This window comes from Chionomys nivalis, chromosome 11 (genome assembly GCF_950005125.1).
Source record: "Chionomys nivalis chromosome 11, mChiNiv1.1, whole genome shotgun sequence".
Taxonomy (NCBI): Eukaryota; Metazoa; Chordata; class Mammalia; order Rodentia; family Cricetidae; genus Chionomys; species Chionomys nivalis.
In genome coordinates this window covers 30,878,847-30,904,713 of record NC_080096.1, presented here as the reverse complement: position 1 = coordinate 30,904,713, position 25,867 = coordinate 30,878,847, and the positions used below count along the sequence as shown (strand labels likewise).

Genomic DNA, 25,867 nt, shown 5'->3' with positions numbered 1-25,867 from the left:
CAGTCCTTCCTGTTAAACAGTATAGGCCCCAAGAGTTATACAACATGCTGTTCATTGTTCTAATAGGAAAAGCACACAGGACAAAGATACAAAGCCTCTCTTCTTCACCAGTAGGTATGAAAATCAAAAAATGCTTGTTCTAGTTAGGTTTCTGTTGTTATACCATGACCAAAAGCAAATTGGGGAAGAGAAGGTTTATTTTCTTAGAGCATACAGTCCACTATAGGGAATCAAGGCAGAAACCCAGTAGGCAGGAACTGAAGTCGCAGCTACAGAGGAGTGCTGCTTAGTGACTTACTCCTCATGGCTTGCTCAGCTTGTTTTCTTTTAGCACCCAGGAGCACCAGCCCAGAGGAAACACTACTGACAGTGGGCCAGGACCTTCCCCTACAGTAGTTAGTTTAAAAAAAAATAAATAAATAAATAAAAAAAAAATGCCCCATCGGCCAGTCTAATGGAGACACCTTTTCAATTGAGGTTCCCTCTTCTCAGATGTATCAAGTTGACAAAAACCTACCTAACACAACGTGCATGTCCCTTGTATGTAATGGTATAGTGCTTGCATGTGGCCTACACAGTTCACTTATTTTAAATCCTCTTTCAATGACTTAAATACCTATTATAATGTACACGACAAAAGAATTTCCCCCAAAATATTTTTTATCTGTTTGGTTGAATCCACAGACATGGAACCCACAGATGTGGAGAGCCTACTGTACTTAGGTGATTAAAGAAATGAAGAAATTGTTAGTAAGCAAACATTTAATGATTTTTAGTTGCTTAAGTGTCAAGTGTCTTGATACCAAAGAAATCAAAGATTAGGGCTTAGTATTATAACATAAAAGAAAGCATTAAACATTATTGGATCTGAAACTGTAGTTCCGTTGATAGAGTGCTCGTCTAGCATGCATGAAGCCTTAAATTTGGGCAGGTAGTACCGGTCTGTAATCCCAGTACTTGGGATGTGGTGGAAGGAGGATCAGAAGCTAAAATGCCAGTCTCAGGTATATTATGAGCTCAGATTAAGGCTGGGATACCTGAGACCTTGTCTATGAGAAAGGGGGTTGGGGGAGGGGAGGGGCAACAACATTCCTCAGACTAGAGGACAAAAGAACTAGCATGTCACACCTGTTGTGTGAGTATCAGACTGCTCAACTAGGCATTACAGACTGCTGCTTTCATTTAACAACAAAGTGTTGTCAGGTGGTGGCGGCATACACCTTGAATACCAGCAGAAGCAGATGGATCTCTTGGGTCTGAGGCCAACCTGGGTTACAGTGTGAGTTCCAGGACAGCCAGGACCACACGGAGAAACCCTGCCTTGAAAAACCAAAAACAACAGCAAAAATCCAACAAAGTGTCAGTCAGATACTTCTTAGCAACAGTGGACAGTGCTCTGTGGTACAAGTCTGTAGTCTTAGAAGATAATTTATATGTGATTAAGCAGTTTTATTACTTACATAGATTAGTTTAAGAATCTACATAAAGGACTAGGCGGTGGTGAAGCACACTTTTAATCCCAGTACTTGGGAGGCAGAGACAGACAGATCTCTGTGAATTTTAGACAGCCCGGTCTACAGAGTGAGTTTTAGGATAGCCAGGACTCCACACAGAAACCATGTCTGATTAAAACAAAAAAATCTGCATAAAACTTAAAAAGTGTATAATTATAGGTAATTAATACTGTGCAGTGTAAGCAGATCAGAATGATGTCAGTTCCTACATCTCACATGGCAATATCAAACCAGACTACCCATGTGCAGACAGCATGAATAATGGGTTCTCTAGTGGAGCGATGGATTTTATATGGCAGTTGAATAGTTTTATATCTTGCAGTAATAGCCATTTTGGGAGTCAAGACAAACCTGTCCCTCACTGAGCCAGGGAGACCAATGAGAAGCTGCCCCATGGTTAACTCACAAGATAAGGCACCCTTCACAAAACCACTTCTTGTCATGTTTGAGAATTATCAGAGTATGACATTAAAATTCTGCCCATGGACTTTTCCTTTATAATTTGTGTGGTCATGTGTAAGGTTACCAGGATGCAGCTGATGGAGTTATTCCTCTTCATAAAAAAATTTAAAATTTAAAGAGGTTTATTTTTATCTTATGTGTATGGATATTTTGTGTTCATATGTGTCTGGATATACATGTGGAGGTCTTTAGATCTCTTGGAACTAGAATTAGAAAAACCAAAGAAAAAAAGAAAATTAATATTTTCCTTATTATTGCAAATGCCATATGAGCATCATTTTGAATAACTAAATTTTTAGTAAATATACAGACCTTAAATTACAGAACACTAAACAAATGGTAGTTTATCACTTTTTGGTAGAATCCTTCAAAAATACAGTTGATGAAGGGCTGTAGATGTAACTCATTGGCAGAGCATTTGCCTTGGGTTCCATCTCTAACATGGCAAAAAAATGAAAGGTATGTAGTTATTTTTTAAAAAATCTCATTTCAGGTTGTACAGTTTTCAGAGCTGATTCTTGTTCACAATTGTATATACCAGACTAAATGACCTCTGAGCTTCCCTGCACTCTCCATATTATCCTAGGCCTGCTAGAATTCAAGGGGCTCATGATTGCATATATGACATGTCATGTAGGCAGCTAACTGACCCAAGCATAAATGAACAAATATGCCCTTTAAACTTAACATACACTCAGTGCTTCTTATTTTTTTGAGGTCTTGGTGGTATATCTATGCTATCTGTATAACTCAGGATCTCCTTTGGGTTTGCAGATTTGGGAGTCATTGTTTGGGTTTCTTTAGGGGGACAGAGTTAGTATTAGGATTGTTGTTGGGGTATTGCACGTGCTGGACAGGCCCTCCAGTCTTCTGTATTGTTTATCTCTTCCATTCATGTTCCCTTCAGTTCCTTCTAAAATCGATGAATGTTGTTTTGGTCAGTGTCCTGTGTCTGCTGATGGTATTTGAACTTACATGAAGATGATACAGAGAGATGGAAGCAGGATTTGGTAGCTTTATAGTATAGTGCAGTCTGTGGAAATCACGATGCAGAGAGACGGAGAATTCCAGTCTCAGCTTGTCTCTCACTTGCATTGTCTTCACAAAAGTCATTGAATTTCTTTGAACTTACTGTCTTGCTTGTGCAAGTGGAAGCTGGATTGGATTTCTGTGGTTCCTCAAGATTCGTGCCAGTGATTTTCCTATGACCCTTCAAAGGTGTGCCTGGGTAAAAGATGGGAAAGCCATAGGCTGAGGTGATTGACTGAATTTCAGGTTGACACTAATGTCAAGCCATTATATTCATTGTTGTCTTTTATTAGGTGACTAATCATCCAGAACCAGTCTCTCAATCATTAACGCCTCAGCAGCAGCCACAGTATAATCTTCCAGAACGAGATAAACAACTGCTTTTCACAGAATATAATTTTGAAGATCTCAGTGCCTCATTTCGGAGTCTTTATAAGTCAGTTTTTGAGCAGTCACTCAGTCAACAAGGTGAGCTTCTTTTTGGTAATATAGATGTTTTAATTTAACACAGACTAGGTGTTAGACTTGCTTAATTTTAGAACAGTTACAATGAGGTTTGGGTAAGATTTATTACGCCTCTTGTGGCTTACTGATTTCTGTGTATATTTATGTTGTGGCAAAGGAATGACACATTCATTTCAGCTTGTATGCATAGTTGACTTGATTACGAAGGTGTCCTAGAGCACCGTGCTGAAGGATTCTCACACCACACCTGTGGCGTATGGGATGTTGGAGTGTAGTGGTTACACCACAAGAATACATGGGTTTTCTTTTCATTCTGACTAGCATTAGCACTGAGAAGCCCCTGGAGTTTATCACCATGTTTGTGGGTTTATTTATGGCAGTTTTAAAAAACTGTGTATGTGTGTACTTGAGTGCATGTATTCATGTATTGCTTTCTTACATATGAATGCCTTGCTTTGTAAATAATTCTACTGCAAGTGTCATAAGATAGAAGGAAATCTAACCGTGAATGCTCTTATTCTGTTTTAGGTTTGATGAGCATCCCTTCCGAATCTTCCCAGCAGCCCCACACTTCATGTTCCTATCAGCACTCTCCTAGCAGTACAGTGAGCTCTCACCCACACAGTAACCAAAGCAGCCTGCCCAACAGTCACAGTGGCCTCAATGCCACAGGCAGTAATTCGGTTGCACAGGTCTCACTGTCCCACCCCCAAATGCACACACAGCCCTCTCCACACACACCCCATCGACCGCATGGTTTACCACAACACCCACAGCGTCCCCAGCACCCAGCATCACACCCACAGCAACACAGCCAGCTCCAGCCGCCTCATTCCCAGCACCCCTCTCCACATCAGCACATACAGCATCATCCAAACCATCAGCACCAGACATTAGCACATCAGCCACCCCCACCCCCACAACAGGTATCCTGTAATTCTGGTAAGTTTCTTCTGCTTATGTTTGAATAACTGAATTAGACCTGTCCTTTGTTATTTGGGCCTCGTGCAGAACTTACTACTGAAACCTTTTTTACTTGTTCCCTTTTCTCTTTCTTTACTATAGTAGTAAACTATATATATATATTCATATGTATTCATTTCATCTTATTCAACCCATGGGTGACCTATAAATTTCCTTAATTAAAATGCATCAGCATAGGCAAACTCAGCCTTACAAATTTTGCTTATATTCTTGTATTGCCCCTGCCACTACTTTTAGTGAGATTTGAATGACTGGAATGTGTGATCTATTTGCACTCCTGTGAGTCTATGTAAGTGTACAAGAAGCATCACAAGTTATGCCATAAAGACCTCTATTTGAATCTTTATTTTACAGCTCTTATGATTTAGAATAAATTACTTGTTTTTATTTTTTTTAGGAGTTTCTCAACAGGCGGTCTGAGCTAGTCTCAAACCTATGTTTACCTTCTATTTTACTAAAACAAACAAAAAAATCGAAATGAATATTTTAAAATGAGTATTTTAAGAGTCTATTGAACAGCCAGGCGGTGGTGGCTCACGCCTTTAATCCCAGCACTTGGGAGGCAGAGCCAGGCGGATGGATCTCTGTGAGTTTGAGGCCAGCCTGGTCTACAAGAGCTAGTTCCAGGACAGTCACCAAAGCTACAGAGAAACCTTGTCTCAAAAAAAAACAAAAACAAACAAAAAATAAAGAGTCTATTGAACAAATAACTTTTTAAATTTTTTATTTGACTTTAATGGTTGGTTTTATTTTCCAAGTTAAGTAGACTCTATAATTGAAAATTTTCTGTCTTATTGAAATATTTCTTAGATATTTTGCAGTTATTTTTAGATAAATGCCATGAGAAAGTTGTATTGTAGAATTAAAGCTCTTTTAGGGACAAGAAAAATGGAATTGTATGCCTTGTAAATATTTATATAGTCTTCAAAAACTTAAGCTTGTTATTCGTATGTCTCAGAGAATGGTTAATGACAGATTGGGCGGTTTCAGGAAATAGAAGCCTGTGGTGCTAGAGAGAAAAAGTCCAGTTAGAATCAACAATTGGCACTCTCATCAGACTTCTTTGCCAGTGGACCTGACAGAGAGAGGTAGAAGTAATCTCAGCGGCTCTGATACATTCCAGTGAATTATATATTCCATGTGTATGAGGCGGGGCTAAACAAATTTTCTTTAATAGAGAGGAATGGAAGGATGAGAGCAGGAACGGAAGCTACTTGGGTACTCATTGTGTACTAGACAACCCAGATACATTATTATTCTTCCAAATCAAGTATAACTTAGCAAAGTCTATAAATAGGCAAAGTGCAGCTCAAGAGAACTGAATCCATTTGCATAAGATGACACTGCGAGTGGGTGATTTGGACACCCATAACACCAGATAGTCAAAAAGGACTAAAGCCAGCAATGCTTATTTAGTGGGTAGCATTTACTCACTTCTGGAAGACTGTGTTGAGGACTTTCTGGTTCCTGAGGTTGCCTAAGCTTGTTAGCAGCCCCTTTCACTGTATGTTTTTGTTTTGTTTTGTTTTTCGAGACAGGGTTTCTCTGTAGCTTTGGTGCCCGTCCCGGAACTAGCTCTTGTAGACCAGGCTGGCTTCGAACTCCCAGAGATCCGCCTGCCTCTGCCTCCCAAGTGCTGGGATTAAAGGCGTGCGCCACCACCACCCGGCCCCTTTCACTGTATAATCCTATCACTCCCATAGGTTGGAGCATTTGCTTATACTATGTTGCTTCTAAATAGAAACTGTCCATTATAACTTATGAAGAGAATAACTTTTTGGTAGTGTAGGAGATTGAATCTATGGCCTCACCATACACTAGGCAAATGCTCTTCCATGATCATTATCCCCAACAACAATGCATCTTCTGAGGTCAGCTACAAAGTAGGAAAATGAAATTTGAAAGAGGCAAGAACACTCATTTGCATGAGAGTTTCCCTTCCTGGTCATTATTTATACTGTACAGATGAAAAGGGCTAGCACCAAGTTTTGTTTTTAAGGTGATAAGGCTATTTGCAGACTGTCAGACTAGAGATTAGAAGACCAGTATTAAAACCTTAAGTTCATTGCCAGGATCTTACACTACCTGTCGGTGTTGTCTTTATTTTACTTGAAAAATGGAGAGACATGGAACTTGGAGGAAGTTGATTCAAAGCCTGATACAATTGGTAAATATCCCTTTCTAAAACTAGACAGGATCAGCCAGTGTCAGAAATAAGGCCACTCACTGTCTTCTGTATGTATTATTCCAGCAGTCGCTATCCCAGAGTTAACAATATTGTCACCATTACTTTGTAGGTGTTTCAAGTGATTGGTATGCAACACTTGACATGCTGAAGGAAAGCTGTCGAATTGCCAGCAGTGTTAACTGGTCAGATGTAGACCTTTCCCAGTTCCAAGGTAAGGGTTGGGTTCTTTCACACAGAACCAAATACCATGAATCTGTTTTCTCTGAAACACTGTATCTTTGTTGTTGAAATCAACATCTCCTACCAGGTATGTTGGTATGTCTGCTCTTCCAGCATTTGGTGAGCAGAGGTAGGAGAATTGTTACAAGTGAAGCCTGCTATAGACTACATAGCATAGAAAAATGAGATGGGGGGGAAGGGGAGGAAGAGAGAACACATTGGCAGTGGTTGTGTTAACGGACATTATTTATAAAAACTTCTAATAAATTAGCCAGTTGATGTAGGAAAACATTACATATAAGAGTTCTGCAGGAATATTAGCCATGTTTGAAAGAATCAGTTTTCTTTTTGAGGCCATGGGACAATCACAAGTGTTGTTCCCCAGGTGCGGTTCACCTTTTACTTTTATCCCCCCATGTCTTATTATATGTGTCTAGTATGTGTATAAGGAGTGCCAACACACACATGTATCCATATGCACAAGGTGCATATGTACATATCAGAGGATGATTCTTGGGAATCAATTCTGTTCTTCTACCATAGACTCCTAACAAGTAGAACTAACAAGCACTTTTATCAGCTGAGCCATTGTAGCAAGCTTTCTCATTGGACTTTATTTAGACCTCCAGCCCCCCAAATAACAACACAGAGGCTTTTTATTAGCTATGAATGCTTGACTTTAGCTTAGGTATGTTCCCAACTAGCTCATGTAATTTCAGTTAACCTGTTTATATTATTCTGTTTTTGCCACGTAGCTCATTACTTCTCTTCCATACTGTATCCATGTGCCTCAGTTTCTTCTCGAGTTCCCCCCTTTCCCTGGAAGTCCTGCCTATTCTCTACTGCCTAGCTGTTGGCCATTCAGCTTTTTATTAAACCTATCAGAAAGCACCTTGGACAGAGATACATTTTCACAATGTTCAAAAACTTATCCCACAACAAGCCATCTCTTTGGCCTAATTTGTGTGTATGTATGGTATGTGTGGGTATGCTTGCACACATGCAGGCCAGGGGTTGATAACTTTTCTCCACCTTTTTTTTGGGGGGGGAGGGGGCAGGGTTTCTCGTTGAACCTGAAGCTTACTGCTTTACCTAGAGTGGTTTTCCTCGTGTGTTGTGACCATCATGTTTTGTTTTGTTTTCATAGGCTTGTGCCAGTACTCACTTTTAGTCAGGTTCTGGGGAATCCAAACTCAGGCCCTCATACAGCTCTACCCCCTTTTTTGAGGCAGGGTTTCTCATAGGCCTGGAGCTTACTAAGTAGGCTAGACTGACTGGCCAGTGAGTTCCAAGGACCTGTCTTTGGAAGCAAGCACCACGATTACAAGTATACCACCAAATCTGGCCCCTTTTTTAAAATGCAGGTTTTGGGGATTGAATCCAGGTCTGAGTGTTTCAAACCTAGGACTGTGATGAGCCCCTTGGGTAATCTTAAGTATCATAAAATGTCACTTTCCATTGTACAAGCAACTGCCACATCAGAGGACCTGAGTGATGGAGACTGGGGGTTGAGAAGACTTGCATTGGTGTTCCTGCAGTGTTAGAGTTGTGCTCACTGTATTCCCATCTTTCCTTGTAGGTCTGATGGAGAGTATGAGGCAGGCGGATCTCAAGAACTGGTCATTAGATCAGGTTCAGTTTGCTGATCTCTGTTCCTCTCTTAATCAGTTCTTCACACAGACTGGCCTTATCCACTCACAGAGCAATGTTCAACAGAACGTCTGTCATGGTGCCATGCACCCAGCAAAGCCTTCCCAACACATTGGGGCAGGTATGGTTCTATGTGCACATACATAAATTCACTGTCTTAGGCAACAGGTGTGTGACGTGTCACTCAGGGTGATGTTGACCCATCTACGTTGTGTTATTTGTCAGAAATGAGTGATGGCAAATGATTTAAGTGTGGCTTTCAAATTTTGAGGTGGCAGGCTATCTTCTGTGATTGTGTGAGTTCTGTACTGCTAGCCTTTGTCATCTGTAACTTTTCATTGTTATTAAACAAGTCTGTAAAAGATGCTTGTGTTTTCTAAAAAACATAGTTATGAAATTATTTCACTTTAAATTTGTGTAGACTTGCAGCAAAAATCAAAAAGTTAAACCTTCTGAGGATGTTAAAATTAAAAGTTGAAGATTCTTTTGAAGAATACACACAATGTCAGGTTGTTTGTGAGGCTCTGTAATGAGGGCATAGAAAAGTGTGAAATTATGGCATTTTTGTTTGTTTCTTTATTTTTCCCTGTGAAGGTGTTAGGAATGTGACAGGATTTCAGCAAATTATCTTGGCAGTAATGACCTGGGGCTTAGACTTAGAGTCTGTTCCTGCCTCTGTCAAATTTCTTCTCTACTCCTGTTTCCCCATGTATGGAATAGAAGGGATGTTGGACTAGGTCATCTCTGAGGACATCTCAAGCCTGGGTACAAGTTTGGCTTTCCTGTAGTTACTGAAAATTTGGGAGCAGCCAAATCTAGTGCTTTTCTTTCTTTCTTAGGGACCATAGTAGTCGTTGCTCTATAGTCTCATTGCATTGGTTGAATTCAAGTGTAAGTTATGTGAGACACTAGCGTTCCTATGACATGACCTTCTCAAGATTCCAGACAGTAGGATGCGGGCTAGTTTTATGGCCTTTCTCCCTAGATTACCTCGTACTTGACCCTTTCGAGCTGTTAACCCCAACCCTAACTTGGTGGCTCTTGTCAATTAAAATACCTTGAGTCCCCTGAAATTCCATTGAAATGAGGTCTGTGCTTTTCATCTGCAAACTTGTTTAAATTTACAATTTAAAGTCACCTTTGCTTGGCTTAGTTGTGCCCTAATACACGTCTTTACTGTTGCTTTGTGTCTTGGCCTCTCAGTTAATCAGCCTGTGCCTGCTCAAACAGTCAAGGGGAATATCCAGGGCAGTAGAGAAGTGAGCAGCAGTAAAAAGAGTTTTTGAGCCAAGACACCTGGTTGGTTTTTTTTTTTTTTTTTTTTTTTTTTTTGGTTTTGGTTTTTCGAGACAGGGTTTCTCTGTGGCTTTGGAGCCTGTCCTGGAACTAGCTCTTGTAGACCAAGCTGGTCTCGAATCATTCACCTGCCTCTGCCTCCCAAGTGCTGGAATTAAAGGCGTGCGCCACCACCGCCCGGCTTAAGACACCTGGATTTTAAGTCCTGGATCTACAAGATTTGTCCCCTGGGGGAACCTGCTTAAAATTTTGAGCTTCCTTTGACCCAGTGTAGAAAGAAGTAGGTGATTCCTGTCTGCCTGTCTGTGTGGGTAGTGGGAGGTTCAAGTGAAGTCATGAACGTGGATATAATTTTGAACATTAATGAAGTGACAATTATAGATGTCCTTGCCTATGAGCTTATGCCAGTGTGTTCAGTGCCTAGCAAGGTACCGTTTCACAGACCAACTACATTTCAGAAGGCATTTCCCTCCTCACTCTGATTGCCTTACCTACTTGGCTTCAATAGGCTTAACCATCAAGATTCTTATGCTTGCTTTGTTTTGCTGACAGTGGTAACATGTTTTCTCTTCTTCTGTTTTTTAATTTGATTAGGAAATTTATACATAGATTCCAGGCAAAATCTCCCTCCCTCGGTGATGCCACCCCCTGGTTATCCTCATATCCCACAGGCGCTCAGCACTCCAGGAGCTACGATGGCAGGTAGTGTCTGTGTACTACATTTAGGACCTAGAGTTTAACACTGACAAGTTAGAACTGCCTTGTAGAAAATGAGGCTACTCTGAGAAGGCATGAACTCTTTTTACGGCCTGAGGTGCAGCGTATCTTGAAGGGTTTTTTTGCTTTGACAGAACTTGATGCAGCTTTCAGAGGCCTGCTTCTACTAGCTGCTTCTGTGGATTCTTTTCCATTGATTCCAAAGAAATAATCCAACTATAGTTCCCAGGCAGAAGGTATTATAAGTTGCAAGTAGTCAGGAGACTAGGGCATGCTGTTAAAACTGGAAGGAGCCTGGATGAGGAACTGCGGTCCAGAGAAAAGCTGCCAAGAACTCCCAGGCTCATGAGCAGTTGTACTAAGACTCAGGTCCCGACACTGCCACTCACTTTACCTCTCTGAGAATGAGACAGTAAGCAGTCTTTGCCAGTGAGGGTGTATGAGACCTGGATAGAGTTGTGTATGCCAAGCAGTGGGAAAGGAAGGGGCTGTACTCAGTGATGTTTTCTGGATGAGGGTGACAATGCATCTCCTGTTATACGCATACATGGTGTGTGCACGTGCACACACAGAGAACATAGGTACCTCAATACTGTGGCTAGAGCTCAAGCCAGAAGTTTGATTGCCATTCTCCTGCTTTGGCATCAAATTAGTGCCTGACATGCAGTGAGGGATTTATCCTTTTGTTAAATAAAGACACATTGTGATACACTGAAAGTCTTAGCATTTTGTAATTGTATGTTAAAAGATCCACGAGAAAAATAATTGACAGGTAGTTTTAAATTTTGTTTTTAAGAGTACAAACAATAACATTTCAGTATGAATTTTACAGCATTTCAAAGGATTTGATTAAGTTCTAATAATAGAAAGGACCACTGTTAGTAAATTTTTCTTATGTCCCAGTCTAACTTCAGTGGTATACCAATGACTTTTTTTTTAAATTAAAATAAAATTTAGGCGTATGAGTGTTTTGCCTGTGTGCCACTTGAGTGTCTGTTGCCCAAGGAGGTCAGAAGAGTGTGTCAGATCCAGTGGACTTGGAGTTGTAAGCCATCATGTGGGTGCTGGGAATAGAAGCTGGGTCTTCTGAAAGGACAGCCAGTGCTCCAGTTCTAACAGTGGAGTCATCTCTCCAGTCCTCTGATAATATTGATTGATGTTATTGAAACACACTAGAAAGAGTGGACTTATTAAATGACGGTCAGCATTTTTCTTATGCCTTCCTTACTGCAGGCTAATAAAACAGAAGACTGTTTTTTTTTTAGATACAGATGAACTAGCTTTAAATCTGTGTGTTTGGATTCAGTCTGTGTATCCCAGACTGGTCTTGAATCCATGATCCTTCTGCCTCTGTCTCCTCTGAGTGTTGAGAATATATGTATGTATACCTGGAGTTTTGTCCAATTTCTTTAACCGTATTCTCCTTACTAGAAAATAAGAACTGGAAGAACAACTTTGTTCCTCCAGTTTTGTTGAAGGCTTTTGATGGATTCTGGGTAGTGTCGCTGTTCCAGGCATGCCCTAGCACATACGGCATGCTCTAGGGGCTAGTTGTTCTCTTTCTGACTTCCCTACCCAGGTCCCTGCTGACACTGACTTCTTCTTTCTAGGCCATCACGGAGCCATGAACCAGCAGCACATGATGCCTTCCCAAGCCTTCCAGATGCGGCGCTCTTTGCCTCCAGATGATATCCAGGATGACTTTGATTGGGATTCAATAGTGTAGGCTTATTTCTGCAAGACAGACGACTCCAGCATCCTTTCTGTTCAGTGAAAGGAAGGATCAGAGTCCAGATGAGAAAACAAAGCGATGTTACCAGTGCTATCTAAATTACTTTTGAAGACAATCAGAGATTCTAGCTGGGTAACTTACTGCTTTTACCTGACCCAAGCAAGAACTACATGTTTGTCTCCCGCCAGTGCCCTCTGTAGCTCCTAACTGTTGTGATTTGGACAGCTTTTTGCATATTCGTGTCAGTTTGATGTTAACCACAAGTGCCAGACTGATTTTTCAGACAGAGCCTATTTTGCTGCAAGCAGTTTATAGATACATATGTGTAAATATGTGTACAAATATTACTGAAAGGCTTCAAGTTTTTTCTAATTGGATTATTGTGTCTTGACAAGAAAGTTACTGTCAGTTTTTATTCCTTGTTAGGCCATTTCTGCAGGATGCTTTCAGATAATGTAGGGAGCTGAAAGGAAATCGGTCTTTCCAAAGCCCAGTTTCCTTTTTAATCTTCAAAAATAGGAGTAATCATGAATTCTAGCGAGTTCAGTCAAGGAGTCTGGAGTTGGTGCTCTCCGCAGTGCACGCAGGTCTGTTGTTCCTGAGCAGGCTTGTCCACAGGGAGTTGTAGAGCGCGTGTTCCTCGCCAGCGTGTTTCCTCAGCTGCATTCTAACAGCTCTGAGATGTGTGAACTGATTGAAGCTAGGTATTGCTTGGCTTTCCAAACGAATCAATGTCTCCATATTCATTTAAGTATTTATTATTCAAAAGTGTTATTTTAATATTTATTGCTACTTTCTGTGAATGCACAGCTCTTTTGGGTTCACTAGGGAGAAATTTGTCTGGAAGCATGGTTGGTTTTTTTGTTTTTTTTTTTTTTCTGGATAAAAGTTTACAGACAAAGACAATCAGAAACATTTGTCATTCTCGTTATCATCACTCCTTTTACCAGGTGAGTACGCTTCCTGTCTTACTTAGCCTTCCTGCTGATGGAGACTTAATAGCTACATAGGAATTTCTTGGACTTGAATCAGAGTCTATTTAGGCAACAGTACATGGAGGCAGGGTTTATACAGCAGTGTCCTCACTCATTGTCTTAGGTAATGCTCGAAGGAACTGTCTGCTTCAGTCTTGAATGCAGACTGTGTGACTTGTTGTTGGGTCTGTGTGAGCCTGACAAATACCTTGGAACTTTTATCACTTGCTTTGTCTCGTTGTATATCACAGTTTGCATGGGTTGATGTGTTGATTTTATAATGAAAATAGGAGAAAGGAGATTCTCTTCCTCACAGTGAATAGACTTTTAATTGGTTCTTTACAGGAGAAAAATCTGTTTTAATGAGTAAATAGATTCTGTCAAATCAAGGAGAAATAACTGCTCACCAGTTGCTTGTCGTTGTCTCTGGGCTCAGCAATGCTAAATCATGTTAACTAAGCCTCAGCAAGTCTGTGGTTGAGTGATCTCTACTTGAACAAAGATTGTGTGTGTGTGTGTGTGTGTGTGAGAGAGAGAGAGAGAGAGAGAGAGAGAGAGAGAGAGAGATCTGTTTATCTATTAATGGAGTGTTGCCTTGAATGAATCACTGGGAAGCCATGGAGGGCTGGGAAGAAAGAAGTTTTATGCATCTCTGTTGTTTGGGTCCCACTTGGCATGAAAAGGAAGCTCAGGTCCAGCCCCTCATATTAGTGAACACCAGAGGATTTTGAAACAGCAGCCAACAGTTCCTCTCAGAAGGACCAGGCGAGATGAGATGGCTACCTGCAGAGGAAAGCATGGGAAGATGGAGTTCCCAGTAGTTTACCCAAGTCTCTTGTTTCCTCGACACCAAAACAGCTGCTCCATGACTAGGATTGCTACTAGCAGTGTGCACTTTAAATAATTGGGTGTTGGAGTACTGCAGTCTCTGAAACAGAATGCTTGGGTAGGACCAGTGATCATGATTATACAAATTATGTGAAGTTCATTTCCCATTTGGCAATTATTTACTGATTTGCAGTGATTGACATATTTATTAATATTTGAACTAACCAACAATGACACTTGAGACCAGACTCATCACTCTTCTGTGATCCCTGTTCCCAAGGGCTCAGAGCAGGTCCCAGTGGGCTGTGGCCAGGCTGGGCTACCTGGTGGGTGCAGAGTCCCTCTAGTGGCCATTTCTCTTGGTAATTGATGATACAGAACAGGTTCCCTTGGGCTTAAATTGACTGGAGACTTTGGGGTAAAGACTGATAAACGTACATAAACAGATGGGGTGCTCTGTCCAGGAGAAGAGTCCGACTGGCATTTGTGGCAGTGTCTGAAATGTAAATGTATTCTTGTGTGTTTATGTAAATATTTAATACATGTTTCTCAAATGTCCTTTGAAGTGGGAGGGAATCAATCTTGGGATAATTTCAAATGGAATAGAGTATTTTGATATGTTCATCAAGAGGGTGATGTGTACATACCTATATTGTATATATGTGGTGACATGCATTGGCTTTTGTGCAGAAACAACCTGCTCTCTGTGCTGCTGTTGGACAGTCAGTGTTTTAATGTTTCTACAGTTTTCCTATTGCACGATTTCATATTCTGCCGATGGTGAGTGGCACCCATTCTTTGTAACCGTTTAGTGCTGTAAAGAAATATCCCAAGTGTCATTAGGATTGTCGCTGCCAGAACTGATATGCATGGATGGCACTTAAAATAAATATATTATGATAACTGTATTTGCAACCTGATGGTCTGTGTCATTTGCTGTAGCTGAAAGAGCCAGATTGGAACCTATGGCCAGGCCATGGAGCCCATAGGCGTTTGAGACTGTGCCCATGCATTGCTACCTTAACATTAAGCTTAAAGATGTTTAATCGCTTTCCTGAGCCGACACGTGGGGAAAACTCCCAGAGGAAAAATCAGAGATGAGAGAATCACAGTTCTGCCTTTAGTGATATAGACTTGCCCAGGACAAGGAGCAAGCAGCACCTGGCCCAGACGCCACCTCCTTGGAAGTTTCCCTGGTAAGGAGGAGAATAGTGACATAGAAATGCCCCTTGAGAGAAGGCATTGAAGTCAGCCTCCAGAGGTCTTCATGCCAGCGTTTAGTCTCCGGACACTGGTGCACACCCTGCTCAGGGCTGCATTGGATGCAGGTTCCGAGAGGCTCAGCAGTAGAGCTGCATGTGGACATGGAATCTCCTTTCACCTGAGAGAGCAGAGCTTCTTTCCTACCACTCTGGCAGTAGTCTGTCAAAGCTTCTGAGTTATCCTGTGCACACTGCAGGAGCACCAGTGTCTGTGTTTGCAGATAGGAGCAGGCTCAGCTCTTACTCTAGTCATGGACTTAGGATGGTTCATCTGGGGAGACTCCAAGGTTCTTTTCAACTGCACCGTTTGCCAAAACCAAGGATAGTGACTGCTCACCATTTTGTGTGTGTGTGTGTGTGTGTTTGTACACAGATCTCTTAGAGGGCAAGCCTGGGCTATGTTTCCATTGCAGGCAAGTTTTGGTCACCGAGTATTGATCAGTGTGCAGCTAGGATATGCCTCACCTACCTGCTCAGAGGAAGTGGAAATAGTCATTGTGCTGCATATGTGTTTCTCTCAGCTGTAACATGTAACTCTGAGGGCTGGTCTTAACATGTGACCTGTGCCAGCTGGGTTTAGTGTCCTGGACAAACCACGGAGCTCAGTCAGTCTTCATAAACTTCACGCTGGTAAGGGCCTTAGAAAAGTGGTTAATGCTACCATCATATTTTTATTTTTTTTTTAAATTTCCTATGTGTTGGTGTTTTGCCTGCATATATGTATGAAGTCATACAGATTCGGATCCCCTGGAATTGCAGTTACAGATAGTTGTAAGCAGTCACGTGGGTGCTAGGAATTGAACCCAGGTCCTCTGGAAGAGCCTCAAGCACTCTTAACTGCTGAGCCATCTCTCTAGCCCCTACTGTCATATTTTGTTGAGCATTCAGACCCAGAAAAGGAAGCAGCTTGTTCCAAGTCCCACAGCTACTGAGGGGAAACTGACTGAAAGGATTGAGACTCGTTGACCTAGCAGCAGTTGGGACTTCCTTCCTGTAAGCAGGTGGGAGGGGATGGCTCAAGAGGTAAAGCCACTTGCCCCCAAGGATTGATGACTTGAATTCAGACCCCTCAGCTAGTGCTAGAAGGAGTTGTCCTCTGACTGACTCCCTGATCTGCTGTAACCTACTGGTGTGGTGGTGTCATGGCCCTGTGGTGTGAAGAGAGGGCAACTTTGGAGAAGTGAGGGATGCCACAACTGCAGCGTGCTCTGCAAGAGCACAGAGACTTAAATATTAGGGCTGCATCAGAGGGAGCGTGCTATGAGCAGAGCATCTCACCATGAATGTGTGTATTTCCCTTGGAGTCAAGTCAGCAGCCCCTTCTGGAGCTTGGGGATGGATTGCAGCAGCCAAGTACAGCAGACAGCACGTTGGCTAGCCAAGGCAGTCCCTGCATTGGTTTTTTCTGGAGTAGATTCAAGAGAGATTTTTTAACTTCTTTCTGTGCACTGCCCCCCCCCCCCATACCATCAGTTGACAAATCAGCATGGGAACAGCAGTTGACTACATGCAACCACCAGTTCGACAGCTGCTGTTTATCCCAAATACCTGGAACCGATCTTCATATTCGCTCTTTGAAAACAATCCCTGGGCCTGACTGTGGTATCTCCACTGTGAGGTTGTGGTGCTGGCCCTTAATCCAGGCACTCAGGCAGCAGAGGCAAGAGGATCTCTGAGTTCAAAGCTAGTCTGGTCTGCACAGCTTGTTCAGGACAGCCAGGGCTGTACAGAGAGACTCTTTCTCAAAAGAAACGAATACAGCATCTGCAGCACAGAGCAATAACTAACTGCCCAGGGTCAGAGCTGGTAATAGCAGCAGTAGGGCTGACTTCAAAGCTCGCTGCTTCTCATCAGGTTGCTGTCTGTCCCGTGTCTTCCTAACTGCCCAGAGTAGAGCGAAGAGCTTCAGAAAGGCAGGGCTGCAGAGACTTGGTGGCTAAAAATGTGGTCTCCTTTGGGGGGACCCTAGTTTTTTTTTCCTCTGCCTGTGTCAGGCGGATTGAGTGGCTCACAACTACCAGTAATTTCAGCTCCAGGAGGATCCAGTGCCCTCATGCACAACAGACGTACATACATAATTTTAAAATAGTAAGTCTTTAAAATCATGGCACACACCTTTAATCCCAGCACTCAAGAGGCCGGGGCAGGTGGATCTCTGAGTTTAAGGCCAGCCTGGTCTACAGAGTTTGTTCCAGGACAGCCAGGACTACACAGAGAAACCCTTTCTAGAAAAACAAGAAAACAAAAGTCATGTAAGCAAAGGCTGCAGGAAATGCCTGTGACCACCAGGGGGCGGTGCTGCCAGCCGCTTGCCTCTTTTCCTGATGGGTTCTTTCTACTCTGAGCTGTGCTGCCCCTCTGCAGCCCCCAGAGCTTACAAAGGAAGAGGATCCAACCCCATCTCTGTCCCCTCCTGTCGTGTGGTAACTGCTGGCTGGAGAAGCCTGAGCCCTTGCAGTTCTCAGCCTAAGTGCCATGTGGGGTTACTTCAGAGCTGCATTGGCTGGACCATAATGATGCTCACCACCTCCAGGGATGTCTCCCCTCCCCGGACCTGCTGACGAAAGGGCTGAAATTGTTCCCACGGGTGCCACTCAGGCGGGTCCCACACCTTTCCCTCCCCAGCCCTGCCTGGGAGCCTGAGTGGGCCTGGATGGTGCCCCATGCACAGCTCCGCCAAGCGCATAATGATTATTACCACCATTTGACAGCCATTATCTGCCTCAGCACTCCCAGGCTCCTCGTGAGGTCAGTGTCATTATCTGCCTTTTACTGCCGGGTATTGCCACTCTGAGAGGTGAAGTGCCGTCCCAAAGGTCACTGCCAGTGTGTAGGGGAGGGCAGCCCAGATCTGCTTCATTCCGGTCTGTGTTTTCCACAGAGGCCTATTTCCTTTTCCACAGTGATGCCAGGTGCCCTTGACCTCCTTCCCAGCCCACCCTACCCTAGAGCCTGCCCACATCCCTATTGAAGAATGTCGCCCCTTTGCCTTCGGGCCCCCCAAAGGTCAGAGGGCTTCTTCCTGTCCCGTGCCTGTGTGATGCTTCAGTGGCAGGAATGGTCCTGGCTCACTCAGGCATAGGTGTGAGGCTGTGTGTGTACGAGAGTGACAGACACCATGATGGGTGAATGAATGTCACTGTGTACCCTGTGTGACTGCAGCAGATGTTATTTTCCATTTCTGTGTGTGTGCATGTTTTCAAGTTTGTGTGTATGGACACACAGGTGGCTATGTGTTCATGTAGGTGTGCACACTTGTGGAGGCCCTGACTTGACCCAGAGCTCGCTGATAATGGCTAGTTTTGCTAGCCAGCTTGTTTGGGAATTCTATCCCCACCTTCCAAGGCTGCCAACCCACCCAGCATTATGTGGGTTCTGGAGATCCTAACACCAGTTTAGGGTCGCTCACAGATGGGAGGTAAAGGGACAGGTCGGGGGGTGCGGACTCCTTGGATTCTGCTTAGGAGCATCTCTCTCTTCCTGGGTCCTGTATCCTAGGTAACACTTATCTGGGATTGCGGTTCTTACCCAGGTGCTGTTGGGGTTGGGCCCTGCGAGTCTTCTGTAAATATTTTTTTTTCTCATCACCTGCCTGGCTTTTCTCTGTTGCTGCTGTCGCGGGTAGTGTTGTTTTGAGCTAGATGGCAGACGTATACCTGCGCATGCCCAGGCTTCCGCATCCTAGCGGAAGCCGATCCCTTGTCACTTGGCCTGTAGTCCAAATCGCTGCAGACCTGCCGGGGCCCGGCACAACTGGTGCTTAAGGCAATGGAGAGAATATGAGGTTGGAGTCAGATTCTAGGGTTCCTTGTGAGCATTCCCTGAGCCTCAGGATCCTCTGACATGGGAACACCTTACCTCAGACTGGTGCTGAGAAGCCAGGCACCTTCTTCCCTACCTCCCTCTACTCTAGACCAAGTTGCTAAACCAGCTGGTCTCCCTGCCCCCCACACCCTCACCCATACCTGCTGAGATGAGACATTCCCTTCCTTCCTGTTTGCTTGCCCCCCAGCTACCCTCAGCCCACTACCAGAGCGTCTCTGTACACAGTGGCTCTGCCAAGGTCTGAAACTGTCTCACTGTCATGAGACAAGTGCTCGAGCTCGGCGCTGTTTGAGCCCTGCTGTGCTTCAGCCGCGGCCAGCTCTCCTTCCCTGGGCTCCCAGGTCTACATCCGTCACCGGCCCCTTCAAATACCACTTCCACCAACAGGGATGCAGTAGTCTGGCCTCGGAGCAGCCTCAGGCTTTCCCCTCATGCATCCTAGCATGTCCCACAAGAAGTCCATATCATGTCTTGGCTTTGGTTCCTGTGTATGTTGTGTGTGTACACGGCACTCCTGAGGGTGGACACTCTAGCTGAGTCTCTTCTTCCTGCCCTCCAGGGTGGGAGGTTGTCTCAGTGAGATGCCTCCAGGACATGGAGGAGGAGGAGGCAGCTGCCGTGTGTGAGCGGAGCAGATGGTGAACGGGTGTCCATCATCTCATCCGGGCCAACCACAGGGGGATGACTCGGCTGGGCAAACAAGCAGACACACCCTCTCCACTCCCCAGCTGCCCCCTGAAGCATCAAGAGAAAGCGCCCACCAGCCTGGGGCCTGAGGGAGGGTGAACTGGGCTTGGGCTCTGGCCAGGGCCTCCAAGCCCCACCAGCTGCCACTTCCTGTGTGACAGTGAGCACTCTCAGCTGCAACGTGGGCATTGCTGACTCGGCGGGCTGCTTCTCTGTCTTCCCTTGAAGGGGAAGTGTGTGTGCAACCAGGGGCAGTCCAGGAGGCCCTGCACTGCGCTGAGTAGAAGATCAGGTTTTTCTTTGGCATTTGAGAAAATTGGATTCAGTTCTGGAATTTATAGCTATATGACCACAGTTGTCACCAAATCTACCTGGCAGTAAATCTGAAAAAAATGTGCCTGCCCCTGGGCTGAAGGTAGCCAAAGCTTGTGTTTACACGTGTGCCGTTGGCCCTATGCCCTTCTGCAGTGCACAGTCAATACAGCTGTACCCAGCAGCCATGTGCGTGTGCACCCTCAGGAAGTCAGGGGTTCTTAATCTCACTTAGCTTCAGCTCAGCACCCCACCCCTCAAAATGGGATTATGCAGTGATTTCTTACTCCTTTCCAAAGCTGTTAAAGCTCATAGCCACTGGAATTCTCAGGCAGTTACAGCTGCCTGTGGGTTCCCGTGGCAACCAGAGATTGCTATACCCTTTACGAGTTTTACAGGTTGGACTAACATATGGACCACACCTCTCTCAAGGTCACACGAATCAGGCTTAGTGTGTTCCAACTGTTTCTGGGCCTTCCTTGGTTTAGGCCTGTGGGCAAACGCAGGAGTCCCCAGAGGGCTAAGTCTCTAGTAGACCTGACCAGTGGACACCAGGGAATCACAATGGGGTCACCTAGACGCAGCCTTTAAGCCAGATCTGCTGGTCAGAAGGAATAGTGTTAGTCTTCGTGGGAAGCCCAGGGTACCCCCACATTTGGCAGAACCCCTCCCAACTTCCAGCAGTGGGGGTAAGGACCCGTTGTGTTGGGAGTAGGGGCAGTCTGACAGCCAGAGCTGCAGAGCTCTCTGCCCGGGGCTTCGCCCAGTCAGTCTCAACAATTGTCAGCCACTGTTGTGTTAACTGCTATGGATATCAGTGGTTGGGGCAAGCCCTGCCACCTTCTGGATTCCCTCTAGACATGGTGGCATCCACTGAATTCCAGGCCTTTTCTGAGCATTGAGCACACAGCTAATGCTGCTGGCCTCTCACAGGCTGCTTGGATCGTGACAGGAAAGCCTCTAGGGTGCAGATGAGTAGAAGTGGTCCTAACTCTGGGGTTCAGGGGCCCCTGGAAGTTGCTAAAAAAACACTGGAATCTGCAGTACAGAAGCCGAGACACTCAGGTCATGTGACTTTTAAAAGATGAAGCTGATGCCAAATCTAGAGACAGCCTAGCTCCAGGACCTGAGCTCTGGCTTCTGCTCTCCTGATTAGTGCTTTGAGATTCTGGTTGAGCGGTATACACGGGGTGGGGGATGGGGGGTGCTAAATCATGACCTTGAGTGCCAGCCAGGCCAGGCAGTCTGGCTTTTCTCCAAGGTTTGGGGGCAGCAGCTGGTTGTCCCTGCATGGTGAGGCAGTCAGGTCCAGGAGATACTGTGGCTTGGAAGGCCATGGAAGTGTGTCGGCTTGCCAGGAGAGGTGATCTTGGGGATCCTAAACAAGAGTCATGAAGTGACGGACCAAGGCATGCAGGGTGCTGAGGACAGGCCTCTGGATTCGGGGTGAAAGCTTAGGGTTCCAGGATCACAACCAAGGTCCAAATTCTAGCAACTTCAATGCAGGCTGATGAGGTCATATGTTCCTCATATGTGAAAAAGAGACAGGGGACTAAACTCAGAGCTGGCCACAGGTTGAACAGGGGCAGGAATGGGAAAGAGAAGAACAGAATCGGTGGGCTTGGATAGGGCCAGACCCAAAGGGATAGGACCTCACAGTACTTCCTCTTTCCCACAGTGTGGTACCGCTTCATCCTAACAGGCACATGGAGCAGCTCCTGGGCAGGAGAGGCAGCAGGGGTGGAAGCCCCTTCCCCTCGCCCAATCACAGCCAGACCTTAGGAGGGAAGACGAGCAACCTTGAGCCAGAAAAGGGTTCTTCTAGCACAGTCTCACCCTAAAGCCAAATCAGATCCCAGCGCAGTCTTGGACTCCTACGTCATCCCAGGCCTAACCCAAATCATAAACCCAGCCCCACCTTACCTGCAAACTCCACTCAAAGGAGTCCGAACCCAGCCCCGCAGCCTCCATGCCCCTTAGTCTCCATTGCAGTCTGTCCCACCCAGACCCAACTCTTAGCAGGAACTCCCAGCCCCTGACCGACTGCCTAGTCCTCGCGTTAGCCCAGCTCGCCCCTGCAACCCACCCCAGTGCACCCCTCTCTTTCTTCCCCACCACATCATTCCTCCCATTGGCAGCAACAGTGACCTCACCTCCAACCCAGCTCACTGGTACCCAGCAACTGTGTATCCATACTTAGCTGCACCCGTGTGGAGCACATGGATTACACATGTACTTGTCTGCAGGCACACAGACACACTGTTTCCTGAAGTACACCCCCACCTCCCCACATATATGTATAAACATAGACACACTTCAGGAAAAATACACATACTTTAGTGTATGCACACATTCCTAGTATATACACATCCCCATGTACACACACACCTCAGCACACACATTCATCCTTAACATAGACTCATATACTCTAGTGTACACGTGCATATGCAATCATATACACACACCTCGGTTATGTCATCCTCGGACAAACATAGGTACACAGTGCCTACACATAAACACACACTCTTCAGTGCACACACAAACACATTTGCACAAATCTCTTTCAGAATACCTACATATGTCCTTCAATACACACCTCAACATACATACTCATACACATCTCAGTGCGGACACACATACTCCTTCAATGTACATACATGACACTTCTCAGTGAATTCACACATTTGGACATGACCCCACAGTGTGTGTGTGTGTGGGGGGGCACAGAAGTCCACTCTAGCTTAGGACAGCATTGCAGGACCAAATGTTTCCTGCCCCTGCTGCTGGGTTAAACACTTTTAGTCCCTTCTTCCCAGGCTCCTCTTCCATCCAGGGATGCTGTCCCTCACCCTGACTTTCTGGATATACAGCCATTGTGGTGGAGCAGCAGGAAGAAAAGGAGGCCCCAGGACAGCTTTCTCTAGAGTCCTGGGGCTCATACCCCCTAGGCCCTGCAGTGGGCACACACTGCATCAGGCATGTTCGATCCTAACGGGTCAGATTGGAGGGGCCCAGATCCGCATAGATCTATCTCAGTCACTGAGAGCAGGGTGGGGCAGGTCAGAGGGCCATACCACCTGAGAACCCACTGTAGCTGGGCTAGGCCGGTGGCCATCAGAGGAGACAGTGAGGACCAGGAGGTGCTGCTGCTGTTCAGGTAACAGGCACCTTCAGCAAGGGCTTCCTGTGTGCCAGGAACTGCATGGAACGCCTAGGGAGTCCGCATAGAATCCAGCACGAGGGCATCTGCCACCCGGGGAGGTATTCACAATGGTCCGCATCAAGAACCTGACGGGACAATGGGACTTGGAGGGCAGGCATCTGTCAGTGGCTCTGTCACATCAAAACCAGGCAGGTGGTGGGATTTGAACGCATGCCTGAGAATGGTGGAGTTGAATCACAGAGACCAAGTCTGGAGTGTGTCTGGGTCGTGTGTTCCCAGTCTCCCCTTTCTCCTTTCTCGGGGCTCACTTTTCACAGCCCCCTGAACTTTCCAGGCCCCGCTCACCTCTGGCTCCTAGCAGCCCCTGTGGACAGAAGTACCCCATCCTCAAGCCTCTGCATTGGCTTGAGCTCCTTGGGGAGACCTCCTGTCCCAAATGGGAGATGCCTCTTTCATACTCCCCACCCCTATGCTAATGGCCCTGTCTCTGTTGTCATTGTCGTCACAGTCGCCTTTCTGGGCCTCTTTCTTCAAGGGCAGGGCTGGGTCTACAGGGCCTGGCCCAGAGTAAATGCAGGACCCAGCCCAGCTGGGGGTCAAAGTAGTGCCCAGGGAGGGGCCGGGGCTCTGTTGATCTCTTATCTCCCAGGCTCCCTTGGCCTTATCTGATGGGGCTCAGCAGGCAACAGATGAGGCTGACAAGGCCCCAGGGTTACTGAGTAACCCCTGGCTCTTTAAAAGTCTCCCTGTTTACCCTGGCACCCAGCATGGGCCAGTTCTCTGCACTGCACACTGCTACCATGAACGCCTGTTTGCTCTCTCTGCTGTGCCTCCTGGGTGCCTTGGTTGTCCTGGCAGAGGGGGTCACTGTGCAGGTATGGCCCCACCCCTACTTGATCTGACCCATTCTCGGAATCCTGAAACGAGGGAAGGGCTTCCTCTGGGACCCTCGAGTCCTACTAGCCATGCAATTTTCTCCTTCAAATGTGGAGGCTAAAAAAAAAATAATAACACTTGGAGAGACAGTAAGAACTAACAGCTGGGATAGACAGTGATAGAGCCCGGAGTCTGGCTGCTCCCCATGTCCCACGGAAACCCGACAGCATCGGGGAGGAGGGATTGTTGGTGGCATTTCATAGAACAGAAATGTGAGCTTCTCAAAGCTTCCGAAACAGCCAAAGCCCGTGACTGAACTCCGATCTAGACCTGGATCCCCCAGCTTACACTTGCCTGGAGGACCAGGCTTGGTCCCAGGCATTGATTCCGCTTCCTGGAGACCTGGAGGATTGGACATACCTATCAGTGATAGCAGATGCAAGCTTGGCTGTCAGCAAACAGGGATCCTGCTTGCTCAGGGAGAACTCTGGGGTCCTTGTATTGCTTCTGGGGGTGGAGGTGCTCTGGCCAGAGAAGACAGTCTGGGCTAGCTTGCTCACAGGTCAGTCGCTGCGTCCCTGGCTCGCCACAGCTGCTTCCCTATTTCTTACCCGAACACAGAGCTTCAGGCCTCCTACAAGCTCAGGGCCACAGAAGTCTGACCTCATGCTGCCCCAGCGAGCCACCCAGGCTGGGGCCACCTGCAGCCGGGCTCATACTTCTGACTGTCTCTTTCAGGATGGGGACCTCTCCTTTCCTCTGGAGTCAGTCAAACAGCTTAAGGACCTCCAAGAGGAACCAAAGGTCCGGCTGGTGAGTCACAAGAGGCTTGCCGCCAGGCTTGCTCAGCCTGTGACACCATCTCTGTGCAGTCACTCTGCCTTTCCAGAAGCTCTGAAGCCCCTCTGCCAGAAACCCAACGCTGAGGAGATCCTGCGGAGGCTGAGTGAGTGGCCTCTTGGCTAGTGTGACTGGGGTGTTCTCTGATTGGTGGTGCTCGAGGAGGCCCCGTGCTCTGATTGGTCAGTCCTAAGTGGGACCCGCTGAAGCCCCTTAGGCCTTCATCCAGAAGTGTGGGTTAAAAGGAATCCTGCGTCCCGTCTTCTGATGGTAATAAGTCCATCTCCTTTCTGGGTAGAAGCTGCTCTGATTGGCTGACTTCAGTAATTCATACGCCCCATTTGAGGCAGAAAGCCCAGAGGGTCGGAGGAGACAGGATTGCTGGGATTAATCTTGGTGGCTGTTGAGAGATGTCCAGACTCTAGTTGAAGAGGGAGGGGCTATGAAGGAAGAGTGGCTGTCTTTCACCAGGCATCTTCTCTCTTGACCAGAGGCCATTGCTCAGGACCCAAACACATGTGAGATCTGTGCCTATGCTGCCTGCACCGGATGCTAGGATGACTTGTCTGCTCGGCCAGCGAGGAAGCCCCTGCTACCTTCTAGAAGCAAGGGCCTGACAAACTCCCAGCTCCGGCATCTCAACCTACCCTGCCCATGCAGGGAGGAGGCTGAGGAGACAGCTACCTGGGGAGTCCTACCTGGGGGCTGTGCTAGCCCTCGGCCAATAAACCAGTCTCCGGTACTCGGTGCGTTTTGCCTCCGTTCCTTCCCTCGCTGTCGGTCTAGCGGTCCTACAGCGCTGTGGACACTCACCTGCCCTCAGAAAGTTCGGGTTCAGAGTGTA

The 25,867-nt window shown here is 46.1% G+C and overlaps 2 protein-coding genes across 4 annotated transcripts in view; both read left to right on the top strand.

Annotated features, from left to right (window-relative positions):
* Foxj3 (forkhead box J3) overlaps positions 1-14,979 on the top strand; it is a 104,493-nt gene extending 89,514 nt beyond the window's left edge. For all 3 annotated transcript variants that reach the window (XM_057784329.1, XM_057784331.1, XM_057784330.1), the window contains 6 exons: positions 3,299-3,473; positions 3,999-4,412; positions 6,752-6,853; positions 8,441-8,632; positions 10,402-10,509; positions 12,135-14,979. In XM_057784329.1, coding sequence (XP_057640312.1) covers positions 3,299-3,473; positions 3,999-4,412; positions 6,752-6,853; positions 8,441-8,632; positions 10,402-10,509; positions 12,135-12,250 — 1,107 coding nt within the window. In that variant the 3' untranslated portion in view covers positions 12,251-14,979. The remainder of the gene's footprint in view (positions 1-3,298; positions 3,474-3,998; positions 4,413-6,751; positions 6,854-8,440; positions 8,633-10,401; positions 10,510-12,134) is intronic.
* Positions 14,980-24,107: 9,128 nt separating this feature from the next.
* Guca2a (guanylate cyclase activator 2A) lies at positions 24,108-25,608 on the top strand. Its single transcript, XM_057785346.1, has 3 exons — positions 24,108-24,182; positions 24,922-25,129; positions 25,515-25,608. The coding sequence occupies exons 1-3, from the start codon at positions 24,108-24,110 to the stop codon at positions 25,577-25,579; spliced, it is 348 nt and encodes a 115-aa protein (XP_057641329.1). The 3' UTR covers positions 25,580-25,608.
* The last annotated feature ends 259 nt before the right edge of the window (positions 25,609-25,867 follow it).

What these genes read in the sequence shown, in the direction of transcription:
- Guca2a (XM_057785346.1), top strand. Translation starts at nt 24,108, where the DNA reads ATGAACGCCTGTTTGCTCTCTCTGCTGTGCCTCCTGGGTGCCTTGGTT. An exon ending in CAGAGGGGGTCACTGTGCAG is followed by an intron (nt 24,183 to 24,921) that starts GTATGGCCCCAC and finishes TGTCTCTTTCAG; the next exon opens with GATGGGGACCTCTCCTTTCC. An exon ending in GGAGATCCTGCGGAGGCTGA is followed by an intron (nt 25,130 to 25,514) that starts GTGAGTGGCCTC and finishes TCTCTTGACCAG; the next exon opens with AGGCCATTGCTCAGGACCCA.